The sequence below is a fragment of the Malaclemys terrapin genome, chromosome 2 (genome assembly GCF_027887155.1).
Source record: "Malaclemys terrapin pileata isolate rMalTer1 chromosome 2, rMalTer1.hap1, whole genome shotgun sequence".
NCBI lineage: Eukaryota > Metazoa > Chordata > Testudines > Emydidae > Malaclemys > Malaclemys terrapin.
The window spans coordinates 142900101-142922062 of NC_071506.1; the positions used below are offsets into that span (position 1 = coordinate 142900101).

The window sequence follows — 21962 nt, forward strand, 5'->3', positions numbered from 1 at the left end:
GCCCCCCGGCAGCTTGGCTGTGCCATGAGCAGAGGGCAGCATTGAGGCCTGTTGTCACTCCCCTGAGAAGCCGTCGTGTGAGGAAAGAGGGTGCCAGAGAGAAACCTTTTGAACCCTTTGCGGGAGGGCAGGCTGGGGGCGTGCAGTCCCACAGAGCGACTGGAAGCAGCAGCCAACGCCAGAGAGGGATGGAGGTGCCTGGAGTGGGCCCGGCTGCCAACACTGCCACGGGAAGGATGTTAAAAACCCCAGTCAATCTGGGGTAGTAAAGAGTGAAGATGGAACTGGAAAGGGGCTGGAGGGGATGTAAAGGGCTGTAATCTCACCCTGGCCAGTCACCGTGTGTATCCAAAGCTTTATTTGTCAGGTACATTTCTCCATACAGCAAGCCGGAGCATTCACCCGCTACACTAAGCAAGGGGGAGCAGGGGGGGCTGACCCTTGGGGGGAGCGGCTGTTTCCTGAAGCAGCTGAACATTGTAGACTGGGGGCATTTCAGATGTGATGTCAGTGTGCTGCTGTGGTTTTATCGCTGCGGCGGAGCTCGCAGCTGGGGAGAAGCACGTCTTCTGATGTGGGAGCCAAGCCAGCGTGTGGTTCTCGCTGTGACTCAGCGGCAGTGAGACCCTTCTCTTGTACAGCAGGCAGCACTGTCAGCCCCACAGCTCCCCAATGCCCCGCGGTCAGCAGGGCAGCAGTCTCTAAGTGGCACTGGGGCAGGGAATAGTATGTGTTGTGTCTTAATTCCCCCCGCCCCCACCTCAGCCCATGGACTCAATGCTCAAAATCTTGGAGCCAAATTTTTGCAGAGGCTACATCCCTTGAAGGCTGCTCCCTTTGCAAGGGGAGAGGAGGAGGTGGCTGCATCGCAGGCGGGCCCCTTGCTGGTCCAGGGGTGCAGGAGCAAAGCAGTTAGAATTTGCTTCCTGCAAGTGTGTGAAATACTGTCATGCTCTCAGCACAGGATGGGATCTGCCCAGCCCCACGGGGGGGGGGGGTGTCCTCCCTGCAGCAGCCACGCCCCTCGCAGGGGGGCCTGTGCAGGGCACAGTTGGGTTGGCATTAGTGGGCAGTGGGAGTGTAAGCTCCCCCTTTCTGAGGAGCACTCAGGAGGGACAGGAGCTTAGCCAGTTCTCCTCTCCCACCTCCTGTCTACGGTGCAGTCCACCTTGCAAACAGAGTCCCAGCATGGAGCTGGATCGCAGCTGGGTTTCAGGCCACAGCTGCCTGCAAGATGCAACACGTGCCAAACGCTGCCTTGGACCCGGTGGGGTTGGCCTGGCCTGGCAATTCTAGCTATAGCACACCCAGGGGCTTTGGATGTGCGACGACAGCTCCGGCTCGGTGCAAGAATCTCGGCCCGGCCGCTCGCACTGGCCCCAGCTGACTAGTTCTGAAGGCAGGTGTCTCCTCGGTGAGGAGGGGGCCACGTGAGATCTCTCTAAGCCGCCGTGGTCCTGCCCAAGGACTATCCCTGCAGTGCTGGAGCTGCAAGCATTACCGCTGGTGCCACACGCCCTGGGGCAGAGCACATGCACGGGCCAGCAGCACTGAGTGGGTAGCCAAGGCTGGGGGGGCAGAGGGGAGGAAATTGCTCTCAAGGGGGTGAGATTGAAAGCAGAGGCTGCCCGGGTGGAGGAGAGGGAGGGGCTGGGCTGGCAGCAGGCAGGGGAGAGTTGGCTCAGCAGCCTGGCGTGTTTCCGGCTATGCCCAGCCGTGGGCCTGGCAGTGCTGCATGGCCTGGAAGGGAATGGGGAGAGGAGACGTTAGAGCCAGATGGGATCCCCTCCAGCTCCTGCCCCCCTGTGGCCCCAGCCTGGCTCCAGGCAGGAGGAACCTGGGCCCCAGTGATGCTGGGAAAGGGGCCCCCGTGGACCTGGAGCAGGTCTTGTGTCCCACCCCCTACCTGGAGCGGGGGAGCTGGGGTGGAAAGGGGCCTCCCAGGGGAGTGAGGGGAGGCAAAGCTGAGTGTGCCTTGGCTGGTCCCTTGCCCGTGTGCCTCCCCCCGGCATGGTACTCACCTGGCACTGCTCGGCAGTCTCCAGGCTGGAGCACCAGTAGGCTGGTCCCAACGTACAGCCCTCGGCTCCGGGAGCAGGGCCCGTCCCAGCCTCACACGCGCCCAGTTCCTGTGTGCGGGTGGCAGAGAAAGCACAAGGCCCGTCAGCCTCAGGGGCAGGTCGGGGGTACAGGGCAGCTGGGGGGCAGCTCCCCTCTGAGTGGCGACGGAGGGAACCCAGCTGGGAGCCACAGTAGCTGAGAAAGTCTCCCAGGATTTTCCTTTCAGGTCCTGGTGCCACCTGGCTGGGGCAAGTGACCTGGATCCCTGGCTGGGAGTGGGGGGGGTCTCCTCTTACCTGGCACATGCTCTGGGGGTCCCAGGCCTTCGGCAGCAAGGTCAGCAGCTGGGGCCAGTGCCACTCCATGAAGTTCTTGCACTGGGGAGGGAGGAGGCGGGTTAGTGTCTCCCCCTGGTCGTCTGTCCATGGAGCCCCAACCCCCTCCCCACTGATGCCCTTCTGCCCCCTGGGCACTCCTTGCAGATCTCAGGGGCACGGCTGGCTTCACCTGTGAGGGTCCCTCTCTTGCAGAGAGACCCCATGGGGCATGGCCCCAAGGGAAGGGAGCTCAGACACGAGCACAGCATGGACCCCATCTTCACAGAGAGCCCCTCGTGTAGACCCTCCAGCCCCGTTCTGCTGCCAGGAACCCCACCCAGCATGTCACATCTCCCGGCACCGACAGCCACATCCATGGGAATGGGACGCTGGGGAGGAGCTGGGAACTAGGAGCCATTTGGGGAGGGCACCTGATGCCCCTTGGCCTCATCACTCCTGTGTCACTGCCAGCGGCCTGGGCACCCACCTCCTGCCAGCCCTGGTGGGCACTGCTGCAGGCCCCAAGCAGAGCCGCCTCCACGTCTGCCACAGTGCTGTTTGCCTGCACGGTCGACTTCGCCAGGCCCATGACAGCAACGCAGGCCTGGCACTCGGCGCTCTGGGCAAGGAGCGGCACCAGGGGTGGCTCTGCAGGGGCAACAGGGAGTAACATGAGAGGCACAAAGACTGGGGGCAGCGTAGCAGCAGCTGGGGGGAGTCGTGAAATACACATGAGCCTCAGAGAACGTCTCCAGCCAGTGCCCTGGTCCTACCCCCGGGGGCCATCAAAGCCCAGGACCAAGGCAGCCTGGCCAGGACAGTATTACAACGCAGCTTATTTATAGCCTTGCCCCATCCCCACATGCCTTGGTGCCCCAGGCTCCACCCCCTGGCATCGCTCCACACTACGAGCCCTAGAATGCCTCAGTTCTGGCTGCAGCCATGACAGCCTAGTACTGGGCTGGGGAATTGCCGTTGAAGGGCCAACACCCTGCTCTCTAGCGAGTCTATGCTGCAATGTAAGCCCCTGGCTTGAACCTGGGCTCAAGCCTAACCCCCCTTGCGTCTACACTGGAGTTGTGCTAACCCAGGGCCAGATCCCAGGTCCCTGCAGGGCTGGCAGGTCTGAGCTTGAGTTAAGCTGGTGGGTCTGCACACTGCAGTGTGGACACCAGAGCCTCAGGTTCAAGCACGGGTCAGAAAATCCTTAACCTAGGGTTAAAATGCAATGTAGACGCTCCAGCCCCCAAGCCCAGGAGCAGCAGAGTGGGGTCAGGGCCAGGGCCAGGACTCACCCGGGCCACAGTTCTCCCCCGTGGCGCACATGAGGAGCATCCCGCAGATCAGCCGCGGGCCCAGCTTGTCTAGGATCAGGTCCAGCACGGTGGTGGTGTATTTCTCCATCAGGCACTGGCACATGCCACCAATGGTGCCCGGCAGGAGACGGCAGAGCTGTGACATGGACTTGGCGATGGCCCCCTTGGGGAAGGGCAGACAGCCTGAGTCAGTGCCCCCCCGGGCTCTCTCACCCCTGGCCCCCCTAGCGGGTGGGCAGGTCCCCCCTTCCCCCCGGCCAGCTCCCGTTGCAGGAGTGGCTGCAGCAAGGCCCTAGGTAGACCCATTATTTTTTGCTGGACATTTTGGAAAATTCCAGGTTTTTCCCCAGGTTTTTCTGCCATTTTTTTCATGTTGTGGATGGAAAAAGTCCCCAATTAAAAAAAAAAAAAAAAGTTAAAATGATTTTGCGATCAGATTTCAAGGGCTAGATCAAATGTTTCTGTTTTTAAAAGCCGAAGAACTTTGACCAAAACCCAAAGATTTTTACCCATTTTTTTTACTGAAAATGGTTGTTTTTCATAAAAAAAAATCTGGAAAATTCCATTTCTTTTTGGATGGAAGAGGCATTATTTGACTACCCATGTCACCCTCGGGGTGGGACAGCCCCACTGCCCTGCTCTGTGCCCACTGGGCGCAGATGCCAGCTGCAGCTGCCACTGCAGGAGGCAATTCAGGCTGCACAGGAGTTTCTCTGCAGTGGTGCCAGAGGCCCCGAGCACAGATGCCTGGCGCCATGTAAACAGCTGAGATGAACCATAAGCAGGGCACTAGGGCTGATAGCTCAGAGTTACCCTGGGCATTGCAGTTCTGGGTGGAGCGGAACCTCTGCCACAGAGGAATTGCCACAGGGCCTTGGCAGTTCCAGGCTCACAGTCTGGGGGCCTAAAGTCTCCTTCGAGCTGGCTGAGAATTCTCCACTGAAATTAGTTTCCAACCAAAAATGCAGTTTCTGCAAACAATTGAAATCTTCCACCCGAAAAACTCCAACCAAGAGTTTGGTTTTGAGTCAGCTCTCGGGGGGGTGAGACTTAAAGCGGAGGCTGCCCCGGGGGGAGGAGAGGGATTGGCTGGGCTAGGAGCAGAAGCCAGCCTGGGGGAACAGGCAGGGGAGAGTTGGCTTAGCAGCCTGGTGTGTCTCCAGCTATGCCTGTGCATCTGCCTGTGGTACCTCAGGAGTGTTGTTGTTCTCCCCTACTTGGACTATATCTCCCATGATGCACCATGGTGTGCCCTCTAACCAAGCCATGTGGTGCATCATGGGAGATGTAGTTTGGCTAGTGAGTCCGGCCCCTAGGGGACAGCGTGGGCAGGGGACATGAGGCACTGTGGCACCCTGGGAAGGCGCAGTTTGGTGTCAATGTTGAACCGACTCCAATGAAACATGTTTGGAGCTTTTTGTCCCATAAAAACACTTTGATTTTTTGTCCCAACTTGGGAGCAAAACAAAGGCTGAACTGTGAGCATTTCCCGCAGGTCCTGATTCCCGCTCCCTCCTCTCCAGTTCAAGGGCACCTGGGGTTATTGTCCCCGCGGCATTGCCCATTGCCAGCCCCTGCTCCTCCTCCTTGGCTCAGCCAGCCAAGCCAGGCTCCGAATTCCAGTCGCTCTCGGTTCTGCCAGCCCCATCCTGCCCTGGGGCCCAGGTGTGCAGCCCCACCCCTGAAGGTGACCGATGGCACCTCATGCCCAGCACGGGGAGGGTCCAGCTCTCCCGGAGCTGCGTCGGAGTGGCGGGGGGACCAATGGGAGCCATGGAACGAGCCGGGCTGCTCCCCGAGTCATTTGTTCAGAGCTAAAACGCACTTTTGTTTCCTCAAGCATTTCCCACGTGGCAGAGCGAGCGTTCCCCACGCCCTGCCCCGGGAGCTGCGGGCTGCCAGCACCTGTACCAACCAGCGCCGGCCGGGCTGAGACCTGCCTATCTCATTTCATAGCCTCCCATTTGCTGCCAGCCTGGGCGGGGCTGGAGCTGGTGGCCAGCTTTGGGGTCTCTCCCGCGATGCCCCGGGGAGGGGGGAGGATGGTGGGTGCAGCACCTTGGGGATGGTGGACTCTATCCGGCCGACGAAGGAGCGGCACATCCAGCACAGCGGGAGCGGGAACGGCAGGTCCTTGCTGTGGCCTCCCTTGGGAAAAGAGAACGGGGTCAGCTCCAGCAGCCGGGGGCTGGCCTGGCAGTGCCAGGCAACCAGCCAGAGAGTGGGGCTGGCGTCTGGCCCCTGGCACCTGAGCCCCACCTGAACCCTTGAGCTTCACTCCCACAGCCAAGCCAGGGAGCCCTTTAAGCCAGCCGGTCTCCAGCCACATGTGGCCTTGGGGGACGGGACCTTGGCTGCCTTACACATAACACAATGCTCACTGTTCTGGATCTAGGCAGCCCCGGTTTGATCCCCACTACCACTGCGGACCTGCCTGGGGTGTGTCAGCCCAAGGGGTGGCCCCTGTGGGGATGTGGGCTGGGTGGATCTTGTAGCAAGCTCCATGGGTGGGACTGGCCTGCCTCCCAAGGCACCACTGGCCATCACATACAGCCCCCAGCTAAAACCTCTCCAGCGCATTATCCACGATCTACAACCTATCCTGGAAAAGGATCCCTCACTCTCACAGACCTTGGGAGGCAGGCCAGTCCTCGCTTACAGACAACCCCCCAACCTAAGCAAATACTCACCAGTAACTACACACCACACCACAGAAACACCAACCCAGGAACCAATCCCTGTAGCAAACCTCGTTGCCTACTCTGTTCGCATATCTACTCTGGCGACACCATCAGAGGACCCAACCACATCAGCCACACCATCAAGGGCTCATTCACCTGCACATCCACTAATGTTATATATGCCATCATGTGCCAGCAATGCCCCTCTACCATGTACATTGGCCAAACCGGACAGTCCCTCCGCGAAAGGACTAAAATAAATGGACACAAATCGGACATCAGGAATGGTAACATACATAAACCAGTAAGTGAACACTTCAGTCTCCCTGGTCATTCTATTACAGATTTAAAAGTCACTATCACTGAACAAAAAAACTTCAGAAACAGACTTCAAAGAGAAACAGCAGAACTAAAATTCATTTGCAAATTTAACACCATTAATCTGGGCTTGAATAGGGACTGGGAGTGGCTGGCTCATTACAGAAGCAGCTTTTCCTCTCCTGGAATTGACACCTCCTCATCTATTATTGGGAGTGGACTACATCCACCCTGATCGAATTGTCCCTGTCAACACTGGTTCTCCACTTGCCAAGTAACTCTCTGCTCTCCATGTGTCAGTATATAATGCCTGCATCTGTAACTTTCACTCTATGCATCTGAAGAAGTGAGGTTTTTACCCACGAAAGCTTATGTCCAAATAAATCTGTTAGTCTTTAAGATGCCACCAGACTCCTTGTTGTTCAAATGAAAATGAATCCACTGACTTTGCTTTCGAAAAATCCAGTGGAGCTAGCTTAAAGGAGGCTTCATGAATTGAAATTGGAAGTGAACAGTTTGTGTCTCAGGTTCAAAAGGAAGGCTGGATTCCTGGCGTTACACAGCAGAGCAGCCTTGTAAATAGTCCCATAGACACTTTTGGATATGTCAGGTGATTTCTTAGTAAGCTCTGATGCATCTGATGCCTTGTGGATGCAGAAATTGGTAGCTGAAAAGCAGGAGAACTGTAGTTCGGACATGATGATAGAAAATGGTTGTGTCTCTTTGAGGCATGTTGTCCATGCAAATGCCCTAGCTCACAAGGGAGGAACAAAGTTGCCCATAGTGGCTGGCAATAAGCACATAGCTGGTGAGCCCATAGATTATGGTGTACCAGAAAGCTCAAATTTCAACCCTCTACAAAGGGAAAAGAAGGAAGGCAAGTTGCCCCTTGAAAGGCAAACGCCCTAACAGACTTGCCTCACTCATCTTTAAAATACTGAAGCCCCGAGGATGTGGTTAAACTAAAAGTCTATGTTAAGAAAACCCTGAGGTAAAGGGAACTCTACCAAGGTTCAAAAGGGATATTGAACAAGCTGACCTAAAGAATGATGTAGCTAAACAAAAGGTTTGGCATGACAAACATGATTGTGATTGTGCACTTGTGACAGATTTGATGTTAATATTAATGCTAATGTGAATTCTTGTAATTAGTTCTCATGGCTGATGCCAAAAACTGTAAAAATGTCTAATGTGTATGACTTATGGGGAAAATCCTCAAACATGTTAAGAGCGGTACATGAAAACATACTGTGTAGTAGAAACCCTTATGATTATGCTGTTTGGGTCAATAAGAACACACTTTGTATTAGAAAGCCTAATAATGTTGAGGTTTCACAGCTAATGCCTATACACAATCTTAAAACTTTCCACAGCAGAAAAACCATTACAAGCTTGGACTGCTGTGCAAAAAGGGAAACTGAGGTACAACATCTCACCACCTTCATGGCTAAATGTCAAAATAAGTGCTCTCTGAAAAACATTGATGTCTATGTTAAATTAACACATAGGCTCAATCCTGAAATCACTAGAGTGTTTGACAGAGTATGGACTAAGTTGTCAACTTGAGCCAAAGGATGCATCACTAATTTGGCCTTACAAAAGATTCAATATAAACACAGCTCATACCAATATTGGGAGTTCTTAAGGTGTATCCAGGAGCTTCAAATACTCCCGTAAAACTTATGCCCAAATAAATCTGTTAGTCTTTAAGGTGCTTGTTGTTTTTGACTCCTTGTTGTTTTTGTAGATACAGACTAACACGGCTACCCCCTGATACAAAATACTCCCGTCTACACCAATCTCACGCTGGGGGTGTAACGCATGGCCAGAAAGGGTTAAGCATCCTGCAGGATAAATGACCCAAATTCAACCTTTAGAGACATGTTTGAAAAGTATGCGAATGGTAATTAGGGCCATTCCATGTTAGATAGGCCAGAACTTTGAAATGCAACCCTGTACTGTTAGAGAATTAGAGGTGATACTAATTGTATGTGTGTACTCATATCTTGTTAAATGTTAGCCATGGAAACAGACAGTTCCTGTCTGTCATTATAGCTATTGATTCAGAGATCAAAAGGGAATATTAAGATTTAGATGAATCTTGGGTGAAATAATGTCATTGTCTAGATGTCTCTTTAAAGTTTGTGATAAACTGCCTAATGGATAAATTGCCTTATGTTAATCAGTGTAGCTAATTACCGGTGATGCTTAGGAAATAGGTCTACTTCCAAGTCTCCAAGATTGTCTATTGTTTACCTAAGGACTCCGAGCTGTCAAGAGAAGGCCAGGAACTGTATAAAACCCCCTTGGGTCCGGATCCTTTTGATCTCAGATCTGCTGGATGCTTCATGCCGGGGAAGCTTAAGTCATAAGACTGAACTCTCCAGTCCTGCCTGGATCACCCTGAATAAGGACATTGGACTGTAACCTCTGGACTAATTCAGAGAACTCCAAAGCTCCCCATCTCTGCTATGAATCTGATCTCAGAACCGTTCTCATCTCTGTCTGTATATTGATCTTTTAACCAATCATCTCTTTTCTTTTGAAATAAAGTTTAGTTTAGTTAATAAGAATGGGCTGTAGCGTGTATTTGGGTAAGATCTGGAATACTCATTAACCTGGGAGGTGATGTGTCCGATCCTTTGGGATTGGTAGAACTTTCTTATATGATGAATAAGATTTTCAGTAATCCCATCGTATTTGACTTGGGTGTCTGGGCGGAGGCCTGAGGCTGGGTTGCTTCACGGAACTGTGTTGCTGGCTGCTGGGTAACCGGTGAGGTATAACAGAAGCTGTTTTGGGCTGGCTGGTAAATCGAAGTATTGGAATATCCCCCAGCTTTGGGGATCGTCTGCCCCATTCTTTGCACTTCACCCTAATTGAATAACTTCAGTGTGGCTCCCCAGGCCCCCCGTCACATGCTCCAGGGCAGGCATTGAACCTGAGCCTCTGATTGAGCTAAAGGACCCAGCTCTATGAGCTCAAGGCTAGGTAGCTTCCCTGCTGCCCCTCAGAGTGATGGGCTCAGGCTCTCAGCAGACTCAGGCAGCCAGACTGCTCCAGGGGGGTTTCCTTGTCAGTCATCAGGGGTTGTCAGTGAAGCTGGGATCCAGGAGCCCAATTCCATGGTGCAGGGACGGGCTTGGTATCAGGCTGTGTGGTGTCATGGGGCACCCAGGGCACGCGGGGACGTCTGGGCACCTAGGCCTGGTGCTGGCCCTCTGTATGGGGGAGCTGCCCCCAGAATTCAGCACATCAGCCCTGCTGAAGTAGGTAGAGGGACCCCACATGGCATCAGGATTGGGCCCAGAGGGGGTGGAGGTGCCTGTACCTGGGTTTGACCATCGGGAAGGTCCAGGCGGAGACCCTGCAGCAGCTGGAGAACACACTTGTGCTGGATCTGGTCCTGCGACGGGTCCGTGGGGCACAGGCCCAGCCTGCCACAGATGGAGGCGGGTTTCTGAAGGGCAGAGCAGTGGTCAGTGACACGGGGGAAGCGGAGGGGGGATGTGGTTTTGTGCCCTGGGATCCGCGAGTGACACAATGGGGAGCAATGCCCAGGGGCCCCAGGACAGGAGCAGAGCCCCCTGAGTTCTGATACTGCCCTGACCCCTGGGGCTGGGAATTCCTCTGGAGGGGCGGATCCCAGTGGTGCAGGGGGCTGGGAACCCCTTGGCTGTGGGGTGTCACTGCCTGCGCCCCCTGCTGGAATTGCCCAGTTCAGCTGTGGGCCCGTTCTGGTCCGATCTACCCCAGTTCTGCTCTCCTGTCTGCCAGGCTGGACTAGCAGGAGGAGAGACCCCTGCACGACAGAGTGACCCCAGCCAGCCCATCGTGAGGCGGGGTGACCAGCCAGCACTGCCCAGCCCTTGTGCCCACGGGCACCGGCAGAGCAAGACTGGGGCTCAGTGGGTTGGGTCACCATCCCCTTGGCACAGCGTCTGCCAGCGAGCCCAGGGCAGGCTCGGGTGCCTGGTGGGTCCAGCAAGGGACAGGGCAGCAGGACTGGCCTTGGCTGGGGAGTAGGGTCTAGTGGGGTAGAGCAGGCAGGGCTGGGACTCCTGGGTTCTAGTCCCTGTCTCTGTCCCTGACTCACTGGGACCCCGGGTAAGTCCCCTCCTCTGTGCCTCAGTTTCCCCACCAGCCCATGTCCCAGCTGTGTGGCTGGTGCTCCTTTGGGCTGCTAGCCTTTGGGGGTGGCTTTATTTCTTGGCATGGTGCCATCGTGCGAGGGCAGCAGGGCCCCCTGTTATCTGATTGGCTGGGCGCTGAAAGTCAGGCAGTGATAGGGATCCCCCACCCCCCGGGGAAGGGGCCAGGCGGGTCCCACTTACGATCTGCCCCTCCAGGCAGGCGATGAAGAGGGTGAAGTACGTGTCCACCACCTTCTGGCAGTGTGGCACCAGGGTGTGCAGGGGCAGCAGGGTGCACTCGTGGGTCAGGTACTTCTGGATGCTGTCCTGTGGGGAGAAGGGGTGTGAGTGGGGCAGAGCCAGCGCCTGCCCCCCAGGTCTAGCAGAAAGGAGCCCTGGCTTCCCACAGTACCTTGAAGGCTGAATCCTTGGCCATGCGGGTCAGGATGGTGACGATTTGCCCACAGTCTGCGCACATGTCCTCCTGGGGGGGGAGAGACCACGTCAGGGGCTGAGTGGGGGGGGGACTGGGGTCAGGGCCCCTCTGTGGGGCCCCAGCTGCTCCTCCTTCTCCCTGCACACCCATCAGCAGGGCATGGCCCTGGGCCAGCGCGCCTAGGGCACCCCCCAATGCCCCACCTCATGGCTGAGCCACCAGCCCCCCCAGATCCTGCCTCACGGCTCCCACCCACTCCCCAGCTATGGCTCCTGTGGGGGCCCCAGGGCCGCTCAGCTGCAGCCCCCCCAGGCCAAGGGCCAGCTGTGGCCACCCCCCTTCCTGGGACCCTGGTTCTGGCCCCACCCAACCCTCTCCCTGCCGGCCTCCCAAGGGCTCCCTGGACAGGGCTCGGGGACATGCTGGCTGCCCCTAGCCAAGCTCCCCGCTGGCCCTGAACCCGGGACCTGCGGCTCTGACAGCACATGCCTCTGCCTGGCCACAGCCCCCGGCTGGCAGGGAATGGCCCCCCCCCGCATCTCACCCAGCCCCACCGCAGCAGGTTGCGGGGCATGGACGGTACCTGCCTTAGCAGCCTGGTTCCAGCCGGCCTGGGCACAGATCTGCACCGCACCGCACCGCACGGCCGTCGCCAGGCTCCGGCACCAGAACGTCGGGCCCTCGGCACAGCCCTGCTGGGCCAGCGGGCTCCCGGCCAGGGCTAGGGACGAAAGAGGCCAAGGCCCGGTTAGTGACACGCAGCTGGGGCCTGGCCAGCACCAGGGACAGACAGCCTCCATGCTGGAGCAGCCGTCCTTCGTCCAACACTCCCTCCGTCCCTCCCTCTCTGCATCCCTCTGTCTGTCCCTCCCTCCGTCCAGTCATCCCTCACTCCCTCTGTCCTTCCATCCATCCCCCACCCCCCGTTCCTCCCACCGTCCCCCGGTCCTTCCCTCTCTCCATCCATCCCACCCCAGCGGTGACGATCGTGTTATCAGACCCAGGACAGAACAGAGTTGGATGATATCTGGGGGATCCGTCCTTCTGCTGGCCGGGGGCTCGATCTGGCCCTTTGGGCTCCAGGACAGGGCACTAGAAACGCTCAGACTCCTCCTGCCCCATTTGCTCACACACCGGCGCGAAGAGGCGAGACCCTGTGGGAGTGAGGGACCCGCCCCACTGAGTTCCCTGGGGGCGGTTCCCCTGCTCCTGTGAAGCCCAGACACGGACTCCCCATATGGGGCGTGGGGCTGCCCACGCAGGATCTGCAGCCAGCCCTTTGTTCCCCCTCCCTGTATTTGGGGTTTTTGGAGGGGGAGCTGGGTGGGAACTGCAACCCATCCCCTGCCCCCCAATTTCTAGTCCCCTCCCCCCCCAGGACACTGGTCACCAGGCCCACCACTGGAACTGACTGATTGCCCTACCTGCCCAGTAGCAGCCAATGCTGGATACATTGGGGGAGGGGCGCTGGGCACAGCGCTAAGAATCCCTTCCTGACCCCTGTGCCCTGAAGCATGAGTTTGGATCCCCCAAACTGCCTGAGTTCCTGACGAAAGGCCCCTGCGGAGACCCAGCCCGAGCGGCCATGGCAGAAAACCAGCACGCGAGGCGGCGATCTGCCCCGGCTGGGAGCGCTCTCTGGCTCCACATCTTCCACCAGCCTCAGCTGAATTCCCCACCCACGTGACAGTGTCAAAGGCAGGACATGTTTCCAAAGGGGATGCTCCATTTTGGGACAGCAAAGAGCCTGTGGCTGAGCTGGCCGGTCCATGCCTGCAAAGCCGACACCAGCCACAGAACGGCAACTGAGCTGCGGGATGTCAGTGAAAGGCGCCGTCAAAACCAGGGGACCAGGTCTGGCAGCAGAGGTTTTTCTCCCCACAGCCAGAGTCGCCCTTCTAGAGGTCGCTGCATCTCAAAGTGCTTACTCAAGGTGGGCCAGCAGCATTAGCCCCTTTTACAGATGGGGAAACTGAGGTACAGCACAGGAAAGTGAAGTTATCCAGAGTGAGCAGCAGAGCTGGGATAGAACCCAGGAGTCCTGTCTCCCAGCCCCTGTCCCCCCTGCTCTAACCACTATACCCCCCTCCACTCCCAGGGCTGAGGAGAGAACCCAGGAGTCCTAGTCCTGTCCCCTGGACTCTTACACTCTGAGCTCTCCCATGTCTGGGCTACAGCTGCCCCTCTGGGCTCTGGGTTAGTCCCACAGCGACCCGGTGGCACCCTGGCGCTGCACATGGGGCGGAGATGCAGGGGTCTGCCCCGGGTCCAAGGAGCAGCTCTGGCCCATTGTGGGGAGCGAAGGACTTCGTGGAAGGGTCCCTCCTGCCTCCACCCCATGCGCCCATCGCTGGGGAGGAGATCCAGGCCTGGAGGGCAGAGCTGAGAGAACCAGCCCTGTCCCATCTCCACCAGCCTGGGGCAGGAAGGCCCATGAGGTCTCGTCTCATCGCTCCCCCAGGGGCCCGGCTGGGTCCCCCACAGCCCACTCCCCATGGCTCAGACATCTCTGCCCCCAGGCCTTGCCGTGTGAGGGGTCCCCCCGCCTCGCAGACGCCCCCATCAGGGGCTCTCCTCATGTGCCCATCGCTCCCCTCTCAGCCCGGGGCCATGCACCATACTGGCTGGATTCGTGGGGCCGATTCCCTGCCCCAGGCAGCATAGGGGTGGAGGGCGGCAGCCCAGTCCCGGTGGCTGTTCCTACCTGAGCCTCCGCAGAGCAGGGCAAGCAGAAGGAGCCGGGACCCAGCCATGCTGAGTTCAAGGATTCGAGCACCCGCATCCCGTGCCCCTTTTATAGCCATGCTGGGCGAGGGGGGGGCCCGGCCCGGCCAATGGGACTGTGCCCAGGATCCCCCTGGAGGAACAGGGGTGGGGCTTGGATTAAACTCAGCAAAATGAGTGGCTAAGAGGCAAAAGTACTCAGCTGGGGTCCAGCCCCGGTGCCCCTCACTCCCGATCTGCAGCCCCCGCTATCCCAGCCCTGGCCCCCCAACTCTGCCGGTGCCCCTCACTCCCACGGGCACCAGGTTTGTATAATTTTTGGGGGTGCCCAGAATGGGTCCAAGCAGAGCCATCCCGTCCATAGGACTAATCAGGGTAACAGTCCCGGGCCCCGCGCTTTGGGGGGCCGCACGCTTCAGGGGGATGTGGGGTCCACATCCAGGGTGGCCTGAGGGATTAGCGGGGGGCCTGGTGCTGGCAGCAGCAAGTGAGCTGGCCCCAGCCTGCCCCACTTTGCTTCGCCCCTCCGGCTCCCGGCATCGCTCGGGGAGGGGGCAGAAGCCAGAAAGAGGTGGGGCGGGGGCAGAGGCTTGGGGGAAAGGGTGGCGTGGGGCCAGGTCACTTGCTGCTGCTGGCGCCAGGCCCCTGCTGATCCCCCAGGCTGCCCTGGACTCCACGGCCTCCTGAGGTGTGAGGCCCCCCGAAGCGCGGGGCCCAGGGTGGTTGCCCTGGTCTGTCCTATGGACGGGATGGCTCTGATTAAATATAAGCCCAAACATTGGTGGAGCCGGGCCCATGTTCCTGAATATTGATGGAGCACAGGCCCCATGCTCGCTGCCTATGCTCACTCCCGATCTGCAGCCCCTGCTACTCCAGCCCTGGGCCTCCCAGCTCTGCCAGTGCACCTCACTCCCGATCTGCAGCCCCTGCTACCCCAGCCCTGGGCCTCCCAGCTCTGCCAGTGCACCTCACTCCCGATCTGCAGCCCCTGCTATCCCAGCCCTGGGCTCCCCCCACAGCTCAGCCCTGTAAGGTGCCGTTTGGAGTCTCACTCAGGTTTCTGTCTGTGGTGATCAATGGGGACCTGACGCTCATGTGATCCAGCCAGTGCGCTCAGGGCTCAGTCTGTGGCTGAACCCAGGCCTGGCATCCCCCAAAATGTGGGGCGTGCGACCAGACCCCCATGCCTTGTGCCTGTGCCAGTGCCACTTGGCGTGGGGCTCCCTGTGTCAGAGCCCCGGGCTGCACAAGGCCTCAGGGAGGCTGGTGGGCTCTGGACCGGGAGTGGGGGTTGGACCAAGCAGGGCCAGATGCCTGGTCCTAGATCAGGATCCAGCCCCGCCCGCTCGGAGGCTGGTGCAGCTGAGCAAACAGCCCCGAGTGGCCCATTCACCGCCAGGCTGGGCCGGGGGGAGTCGCCGGTTTGTCCTTTGCTGAGGGCTGGGGGCTGTTTGCGGGGGGTGGGGGCAGTGAAATGAGGTCACTCGTTTGGCAAGTGCGAATCCCCCCCCCAGTCCGCATACAGCCTGCCCCTCCCCCGCTGGGCCCCTCGATTGGCCCGACGCGCCCCCAGGCAGTCAGTGCCTAGCCCAGGGCACCTGCCCCCAGGCCTGCGGGAAGGGTAGGCTGGCGCCACGGAGTCCTGGGCTCCTGCTGCCGTCACCCGCCCCCCTGATGGGGGCCCAGGCCCTCACCTGCCCCACCTGGGGCATGTTGACATTGCCCATGGGGGCATGGCGCTGTGTGCTCAGGTGCTCGGGCTGTTGGCTTTGGCCTCTCCTGGCGGCACAAGGGCCCTCGGGGGCCGGTTCTTGGCAGCCAACGGCTCCAGGCCACGCCGGGGGTGGGGACGTTGTTCCTGATCCTGAGGGGGCCCCTGACGGGTGACAGTGGGCAGCACAGATTGTGCCCAGCCCCCCAATACAGAATCGCCTTGAGACCCAGCTCCGACCCCCAGGCAGGGGTCCGGGCACCCCATGGATCGCTCAGCCAGGCTGGATGGGAGATCCCAGGGCAGCGGGTGCCCTGGGGAGGCTGAGCTGGCATAGAGCTCTGGGGGGACATGGGGCGGGTGCAGGGTGTTGCATGGGAGAGCCCCTGGGAGCTCGGGGCAGAGGGCAGCCCCCGGGGGGGGAGAAGTAGAGTTTTGCTGTGCATTTGCCCGCGCCCTCCCCCCCCCGGTTATTTGCCTGGCGGCTGAGCGGCAAGACCTGCACCCACAGGCTGGGGGCGCAAGGCACAGAGAGGAGCCCACGTCTCGATTGCTGCAAGCAGAAACTTTATTGAAAGGCCAGTTCCCGGGCGGGTGTCACAGCTGGGGGCAGCCCCTCTTGCCGGAGCTCTGGGCACAGCAGGGGCTCTGTTCTGCCCTGGCTCACGCGCCATCTGAGGAGGAGAGAGAGGCCAGTGAGGGACACATAGACAGACTCAGTGCAGGGAATGGGGGAGCCTGACCCAAGCCAGACAGACAGAAGAGCTATTAGGGGACACCCCTTTCCCCAAGAGCCCAGCCGCTCTCTGGGGCCTCAGGTGACCCTGCCCTGGCTACGTGTGCCCCATCCCAGGGGTACAGCACATTCCTCCAGGGCTCCCTGGGCAGGGGGGAGGAGAGGTGGTCCTCATGCCCCCCTGGGCTGGGCGTCCCCTGCGCCCCCAGAAGCTGGTTCAGTTGCCCCAGGCACTGGGGTGGGTTGTGGGCCAGGGTGGGTTGTGGGCCAGGCAGGCCTCGGCCTTCTGGGGGCAGGGGAGGACCAGCCAGCACTAGGGGCCCCAGCTCCGCACTGCCCCAGGGTGCCTGGCTGGCCTAGGGAGAAGGCGTCTGGACTAGGACTGGAATCCGTGGCCATGGCAGGACGGGGGAGCTTTGCCCTGCCACTGCCCGTCCAGGACCTGCCTTGAGGGCCCCTGGTCCCTGCCCAGGGGGCACAGAAATCCCCCAACTTGAGCCCAGATCGGCCAGGGCTTCCCAGCCCCGGGCCCCGCGCTTCACTCAGTGCCCAGCCCTTGGTCAGGGCAGATAGACCCCAGAACCCCATGAAGCTTGTGACTCTACCCCTCCCCCCTAGTGCTGCCCCCCAGGGATCTGTCCATCACGCTCATCACCCTGGCATCAGTCTCCCACCACCTGCCCTTCCCCCGCCCCCATTTCACCTAGTCAGTGTCACTCTCTGTCCCCCATCTTTGGCCCATCCCATCCCCCCGGCCCTGTCCTCACCTGGTCCCCTGGCTTCCGCGGGGCTCTCTGTAGCCGGAGCCTGGCGCAGGCCAGGAACCTTCCACCCTGGAGACCATGGAGAATATGGGTGTTATTTCAGCCAGGGCCCAGCCCCCCAGCTGCTCACAGCCAGGACCACAGACCCTGCATCCCCCTGCAGGAATCGAACCCAGGGCCGTCAGCGCCCAGCTGCTCGCGCCTGAGCTAAGGGTGCAACTCCCTCCGGGCGCAGCAAGCAGCTGGCTGGTGTCGTGACAGGGGCCGGCCACTAGAGTGACATGCACTGGGCCAGTGCTGCCCATGGGGTCGGGCGCGAGGGGGCTGGGGCCCGGGGAGAGGTTGTGGGAAGTGGGTGCGCAGAGCTCGGGGGGGGGCCCGCACAGGAGGTTCTGCAGAGATGGGCTGAGCCCCCTTCCTCCTGGCTGCAGCTGGCAGAGCCCTGGCCCCACACGCCCCTCACAGGAGGGCTGGGAATCCAACGCGGTCTGTGCCTCCCCAGAGGGGGCGCATAGTGGCTGCGAGCGGAGCCCGGAGTGGGGCCTGTGGGTCAGACTGGGAGGTGCTCTGTGCTGACAACCCCCTGGAAGGAGACTGGCTGGGCCCGGCCAGAGCCTTGGAGATCCGCCCATGGGGTTGCCGCGCTGAGCCCCTTTAACTCCCCCTGGTTCCCCATCCCTGTGGGGGGGGGGGGTTAGCACATTCCTGGGGGGGGGGGGGCACTGCACCCACTTCCGCAGCTGCCACTCTTGTGAAATCGCTTTTCTTCAGAGCGGCTCCTTTGATGTGGGCGGCGCTGCCCAGCCCTGAGCGCTCCCTGGTCTCAAGTGCCCTCGTGGGCTGGAGATGGTTGTGGGCACAGCCAAGGGCCCTTCGCGGCACGGGGTGGGTCTTGGGAAAGTCCGGGGTGGGGGGGGTCAGGCAGCAGTGGCGGGGGCCTGAGGGGTGACAGCTCGGGGCACTAGCCTCGAGTCAGTGAGAAGGGGCCACAGGTGGTGACTCCCCTCCCCAGCGCTTGTGTGGGCCGGATCAGGGGCTGGGCCTGAGGGCTTGAACCATCGTTCCCGGGGGCAGACAGGGGGCACGTGCCGTCTCCTGCCTGAGGCTCCCCCGTCAGCCTCCCCTCCTGCAGCTCCCAGACTGGCCGCCCCCTGGGAGCCAGCTGCAGGCCTGTGGGAGCATGGAGCCAGGTGGGTGCAGCATCCCCCAGCCCGGCTGGATCTCCCAGAGACCCTCACACCAGGCTGCTGGGCGCAGACAGACCCTGGGGCTCCCTTGGGTGATTCGGGACTGGGCACCATCCCCGCAGGGTGGGCCTGGCATCTCCCCCGGGGGCGCCACGTGGGGGCACCCTCAGCCTGGCTGGGTGTTCCAGGGAAGCAGATTGGGGTGGGGGCTTGGTGCCAGGCAGGGGTCAGGGAGACAGGATGGAGGAGCAGCTTGGGGGGAGGTGCTGGGCAGCAGGGACCCAGTGACCAACTGGGGGCACCAGAGGGCAGCAGCCTGGCCGCAGGGCTGGGGCTGGGTGACCCCACAGCTCCTATGGCCCAGGAGCAAGCCCCCTCCCCCTCCATTGACAGCAGTGGTACATCCCCCTCCCCCTGCTGGGTTCCCAGCCCAGGTGGGAGCAGGGGGCACCCATGGGCCAGGCTGGGGGAGGTGGGACCCTGGCACACGCCCTGACTTTGGTACCCCCAGACCTGATCCCTGGTGGGAGGGGGCGGGAGCTGCAGGGGAGACCCCAGCTCTGCCCTCCTGGAGCCAGGGGCCCCACAGAGCCAGCCCAGTGCTCAGCTCCCAGCACGCTGGACCCAGCCCCCCAGGGATCTGCCCAGCCGGGCGCGGTGGGCTCAGGGGCAGCCCCCCTCACCTGGGTGGCTCTGGCTCTTGCACATGCCAATGGAGACGCAGATGTCGCGGGGCTCCAGGTCCTGGGCCAGCCCCTCCTCGATGGGCTGCACGTACTGGTCCACCACCCGGTGGCACTTGCCTGCCCAGCTGAAGGGGAAGGTGGAGCAGATCTTCTTGACGGCCATCGCCACGCTGCTCTGGGGGATGGCAGGAGAGCGTTGAGCAGGCACTGGCTGGGGCCTGGTGCACACCCACCCTCGCACATGCTCACCCACCCTCGCACACTCCCTCAGACATACCCACCCCCTTGCACACTTCCACCCTCCCTCACACACTCCCTCAGACATACCCACCCACCCTCGCATGTTTCCACCCGCTCTCACACATTCCTGCAGATATACCCACCCACCCTTGCACGCTTCCATCTGCCATCACACATTCCCTCAGACATACCCACCCACCCTTGCACGCTCCCACCCGCCCTGGCACACTCCCTCAGACATACCCACCCGCCCTTGCACTCTCCCTTGCATGTGTTCACCCACACACACACCACCTGGCACGTGCCCTGCCACTCTCACAGGCTCCCTTGCACATGCCCACCCTAGCACACTCACTCTTAGGTCCCCCTCCTTGGCACGTGCACTCTATCCCCCTTTGCACACTCGCTACCCGGCAAGGGGTCCTTACTGTGTTGTGCGTGTTGGACACCATTTTCTTCAGCTTTCTGATGACTTTGTTGCACACCCAGCACTTCACCAAGGGGTGCCGCTCGTCAGCGCCCTGTGCCGGGACACAGCAGCCAGGTCAGTGCCTCCCAACACATCCTGCCAACCCGTCCGCAGGGGCCACCTTCCCGGGTGTGTGGGGTTCTGGGGCAGTGGGGGTTTGGACTCTGGAGCTGGCAGGGGGTGAATCAGGGCCCCCCAGGGGTGTACTGTGGGCCCCCCTAAGGGCAGTAGCCTGCGCTGGGGTCTCGGAGGGATGGGAATAAGCCCGTAGGTGCCCACCGGTCCCACCCCAACCCGCACCAGTCGGGAGGCACCGAAGCCCCCATGCCCAGCCCCCTGGAGGCACCAGGTCGCTCACCTCAGGCAGCTCGTCCCAGTCGTACTCCAGGCAAAACTGCAGTCGGCCGCACTGGGCTGCTGTGGCCACGTCCCGGCACCAAAACTCGGGGCCCTGCAGGCACTCGGGGGGTTCCCCCGGCAGGGCCAGGGCTAGAAGGGGAGAGAACTGGCAGAATGAAGGGCCCCCCACAGCTCTGCTGATGCCCTGACCCACAGCCCCCTGCTAGCCCAGCCCTGGACTCCCCCCCAGCTCTGTTGGTGCTCCTCACTCCCGACCCACAGCCCCTGCTAGCCCAGCCCTAAGCTCCCCCCCAGGTCTGCCGGTTCCCCTCAGTCCTGAACTGCAGCTCCTGCTAGCCCAGTGCTGGAAATAGGGAAGAGAGACACAATTGGGGGGAACCGCAGGGGGAGGCTGGAGTGAATGGGGGGGGGGCGAGGAGCCCGGAGGGGAGGGACATCAGAGGGGAGTGGCAGGAGGGGGTGATGGAGACTGCGATGATCTAAGCAGAGGGGGTGCTGACGGGAGCTAGCAGGCGAAGGGGTGTGGTGGGGACCCAGCCTGGGTGCTCGGGGCTAATGGCCTGTCCTCACCCCTCTGCCCCATCTCAGGCTGGGGGCTCGGGCCCCTTCCCTGGACACCTGGGTTCATCTCCCATCCCTTAGGCATTGTTTTCCCTCCAAGGCACCCCGGCTCCTACCAGTCGCCCCCGCAAGCAGGGAGAGGAGCAGCAGCACTGCGATCATCTTGCCTCCCAGGTAGTCGCGTCGCATCGTCCCTTCGCTCCCTGGCCCTATATCCCCTGAGGGGGGGTGGCCACGCCCCGTTCCTGGGCCCCAGGAGCCAATACGAGATGCTGTGGGGAGCCCCTCGCCGCGATGCAGTGGGTGGGGCAGGTTTGGTTTCTCCAGCAGGGCCAGGTATAGCAACTGACGTAAGTTCCAAACACTTCCTGCCCCCCAGGAAACCTCAGTGTCCACAAGCGGCCCAGGTTGCAGCAGCTCAGGGCTCCTCTGCTGGGTGGGGTCTCTGCCCCTCACGGCCTCCCGTGGCTTCCCTTCGACCTGCCCCCTGTCCTGGTGCTGGCCGGGGGGACAGGGTACATGGGGCTGGATCTCTGGGGCCGGGGGGTGTATCGGCCTCGAGGGTCCTGCTGCGGGGGTGTTAAGAGCCCTGGATCATGGCAGGGAGGGAGGTTCCCAGAGGATCCCACACCCCATGCTGCCCCCCTCCCCCGCGCGTCACTGTGCAGGGCTCTACATCTGCCCTGCTCCCAGCCGCCAGCACTCGTCAGGGACTGACGCCCTGCACTGTGGCTGATCTCTGCCCCCCGGGGCCCAGAGAGGGCAGATCGGGGGCATGGCTGGGGCACCAGTGCAGGGCGTATCCATTGCCCCCCAAGACTCATGGGGGCTCTGGGTGCATGGACAAAGGGCCACCCTGTGGCCTGCATGAGGAATCTAAAAGGGTCCCCAGGTACTCGCCACCCCCTGCCCCGTCCAGACAGGACCCCTCCTGCCCAGGTGTTGTGGGCTGCCTGGCACGGGTGGGACACAGAGCTGCCCTTGGATGGAGGTTAGTGCTGGGTGGGCCGCTGGATCTCCAGGCCCTTCCCCCAGTGCCCAGGGTCTCCTCCCCAGGGTCCATCGCAGCATCTGCCTGCTCTCGACCAGTGACCACCTGCCCCAGGGCTACCGGGGCCTGCTCCCATCACCTGCCTGCCACAGGGCACTGGGCTCTGTGCGGCACAGCTCTGAGGCTGGACAACGCCCACCCCAAAGGCCTCGTCTTGGCAGGCCGACCTCCGGCCACAGGCCAACGCCTTGGGGCTGGGGAGCTTTGGGGA

At 60.9% G+C, this 21962-nt stretch overlaps 2 protein-coding genes across 3 annotated transcripts; both read right to left on the reverse strand.

Annotated features, from left to right (window-relative positions):
• Nucleotides 1-338: 338 nt before the first annotated feature.
• Nucleotides 339-14026, reverse strand: SFTPB (surfactant protein B). Of its 2 annotated transcripts, XM_054020449.1 has the most exons (11): nucleotides 13967-14026; nucleotides 11850-11983; nucleotides 11239-11310; nucleotides 11028-11153; nucleotides 10025-10153; nucleotides 5753-5842; nucleotides 3674-3857; nucleotides 2866-3026; nucleotides 2358-2438; nucleotides 2022-2129; nucleotides 339-1740 (listed from the first exon to the last, which is right to left on the reverse strand). In XM_054020449.1, exons 1-11 carry the CDS (start codon nucleotides 14013-14015, stop codon nucleotides 1705-1707), a joined length of 1170 nt encoding a protein of 389 aa, XP_053876424.1. In that variant the 5' UTR covers nucleotides 14016-14026; the 3' UTR covers nucleotides 339-1704. The 2 variants fall into 2 exon arrangements, with proteins under 2 accessions (XP_053876424.1, XP_053876423.1); XM_054020448.1 differs by lacking the exon at nucleotides 13967-14026 and having other exon boundaries at nucleotides 11850-12062.
• A 2262-nt stretch (nucleotides 14027-16288) lies between these two features.
• Nucleotides 16289-20877, reverse strand: LOC128832189 (prosaposin-like). The gene is made up of 6 exons (XM_054019313.1): nucleotides 20817-20877; nucleotides 20138-20268; nucleotides 19739-19831; nucleotides 19068-19245; nucleotides 17201-17266; nucleotides 16289-16371 (listed from the first exon to the last, which is right to left on the reverse strand). The coding sequence occupies exons 1-6, from the start codon at nucleotides 20860-20862 to the stop codon at nucleotides 16361-16363; spliced, it is 525 nt and encodes a 174-aa protein (XP_053875288.1). The 5' UTR covers nucleotides 20863-20877; the 3' UTR covers nucleotides 16289-16360.
• Nucleotides 20878-21962: the final 1085 nt, after the last annotated feature.

Coding starts and splice junctions, on each gene's coding strand:
- SFTPB (XM_054020448.1), bottom strand. CDS start 12,062: ATGGAGGCTGTCTGTCCCTGGTGCTGGCCAGGCCCCAGCTGCGTGTCA. Junction 11,154..11,238: donor CCAAGGATTCAGCCTTCAAG/GTACTGTGGGAA, acceptor TTCTCCCCACAG/GACAGCATCCAGAAGTACCT. Junction 2,439..2,865: donor CCCACCAGGGCTGGCAGGAG/GTGGGTGCCCAG, acceptor CTCCCTCCCCAG/TGCAAGAACTTCATGGAGTG.
- LOC128832189 (XM_054019313.1), bottom strand. CDS start 20,862: ATGATCGCAGTGCTGCTGCTCCTCTCCCTGCTTGCGGGGGCGACTG. Junction 20,269..20,816: donor CCTGCTTGCGGGGGCGACTG/GTAGGAGCCGGG, acceptor CTCCCCTTCTAG/CCCTGGCCCTGCCGGGGGAA. Junction 17,267..19,067: donor CAAGAGCCAGAGCCACCCAG/GTGAGGGGGGCT, acceptor CATGGTCTCCAG/GGTGGAAGGTTCCTGGCCTG.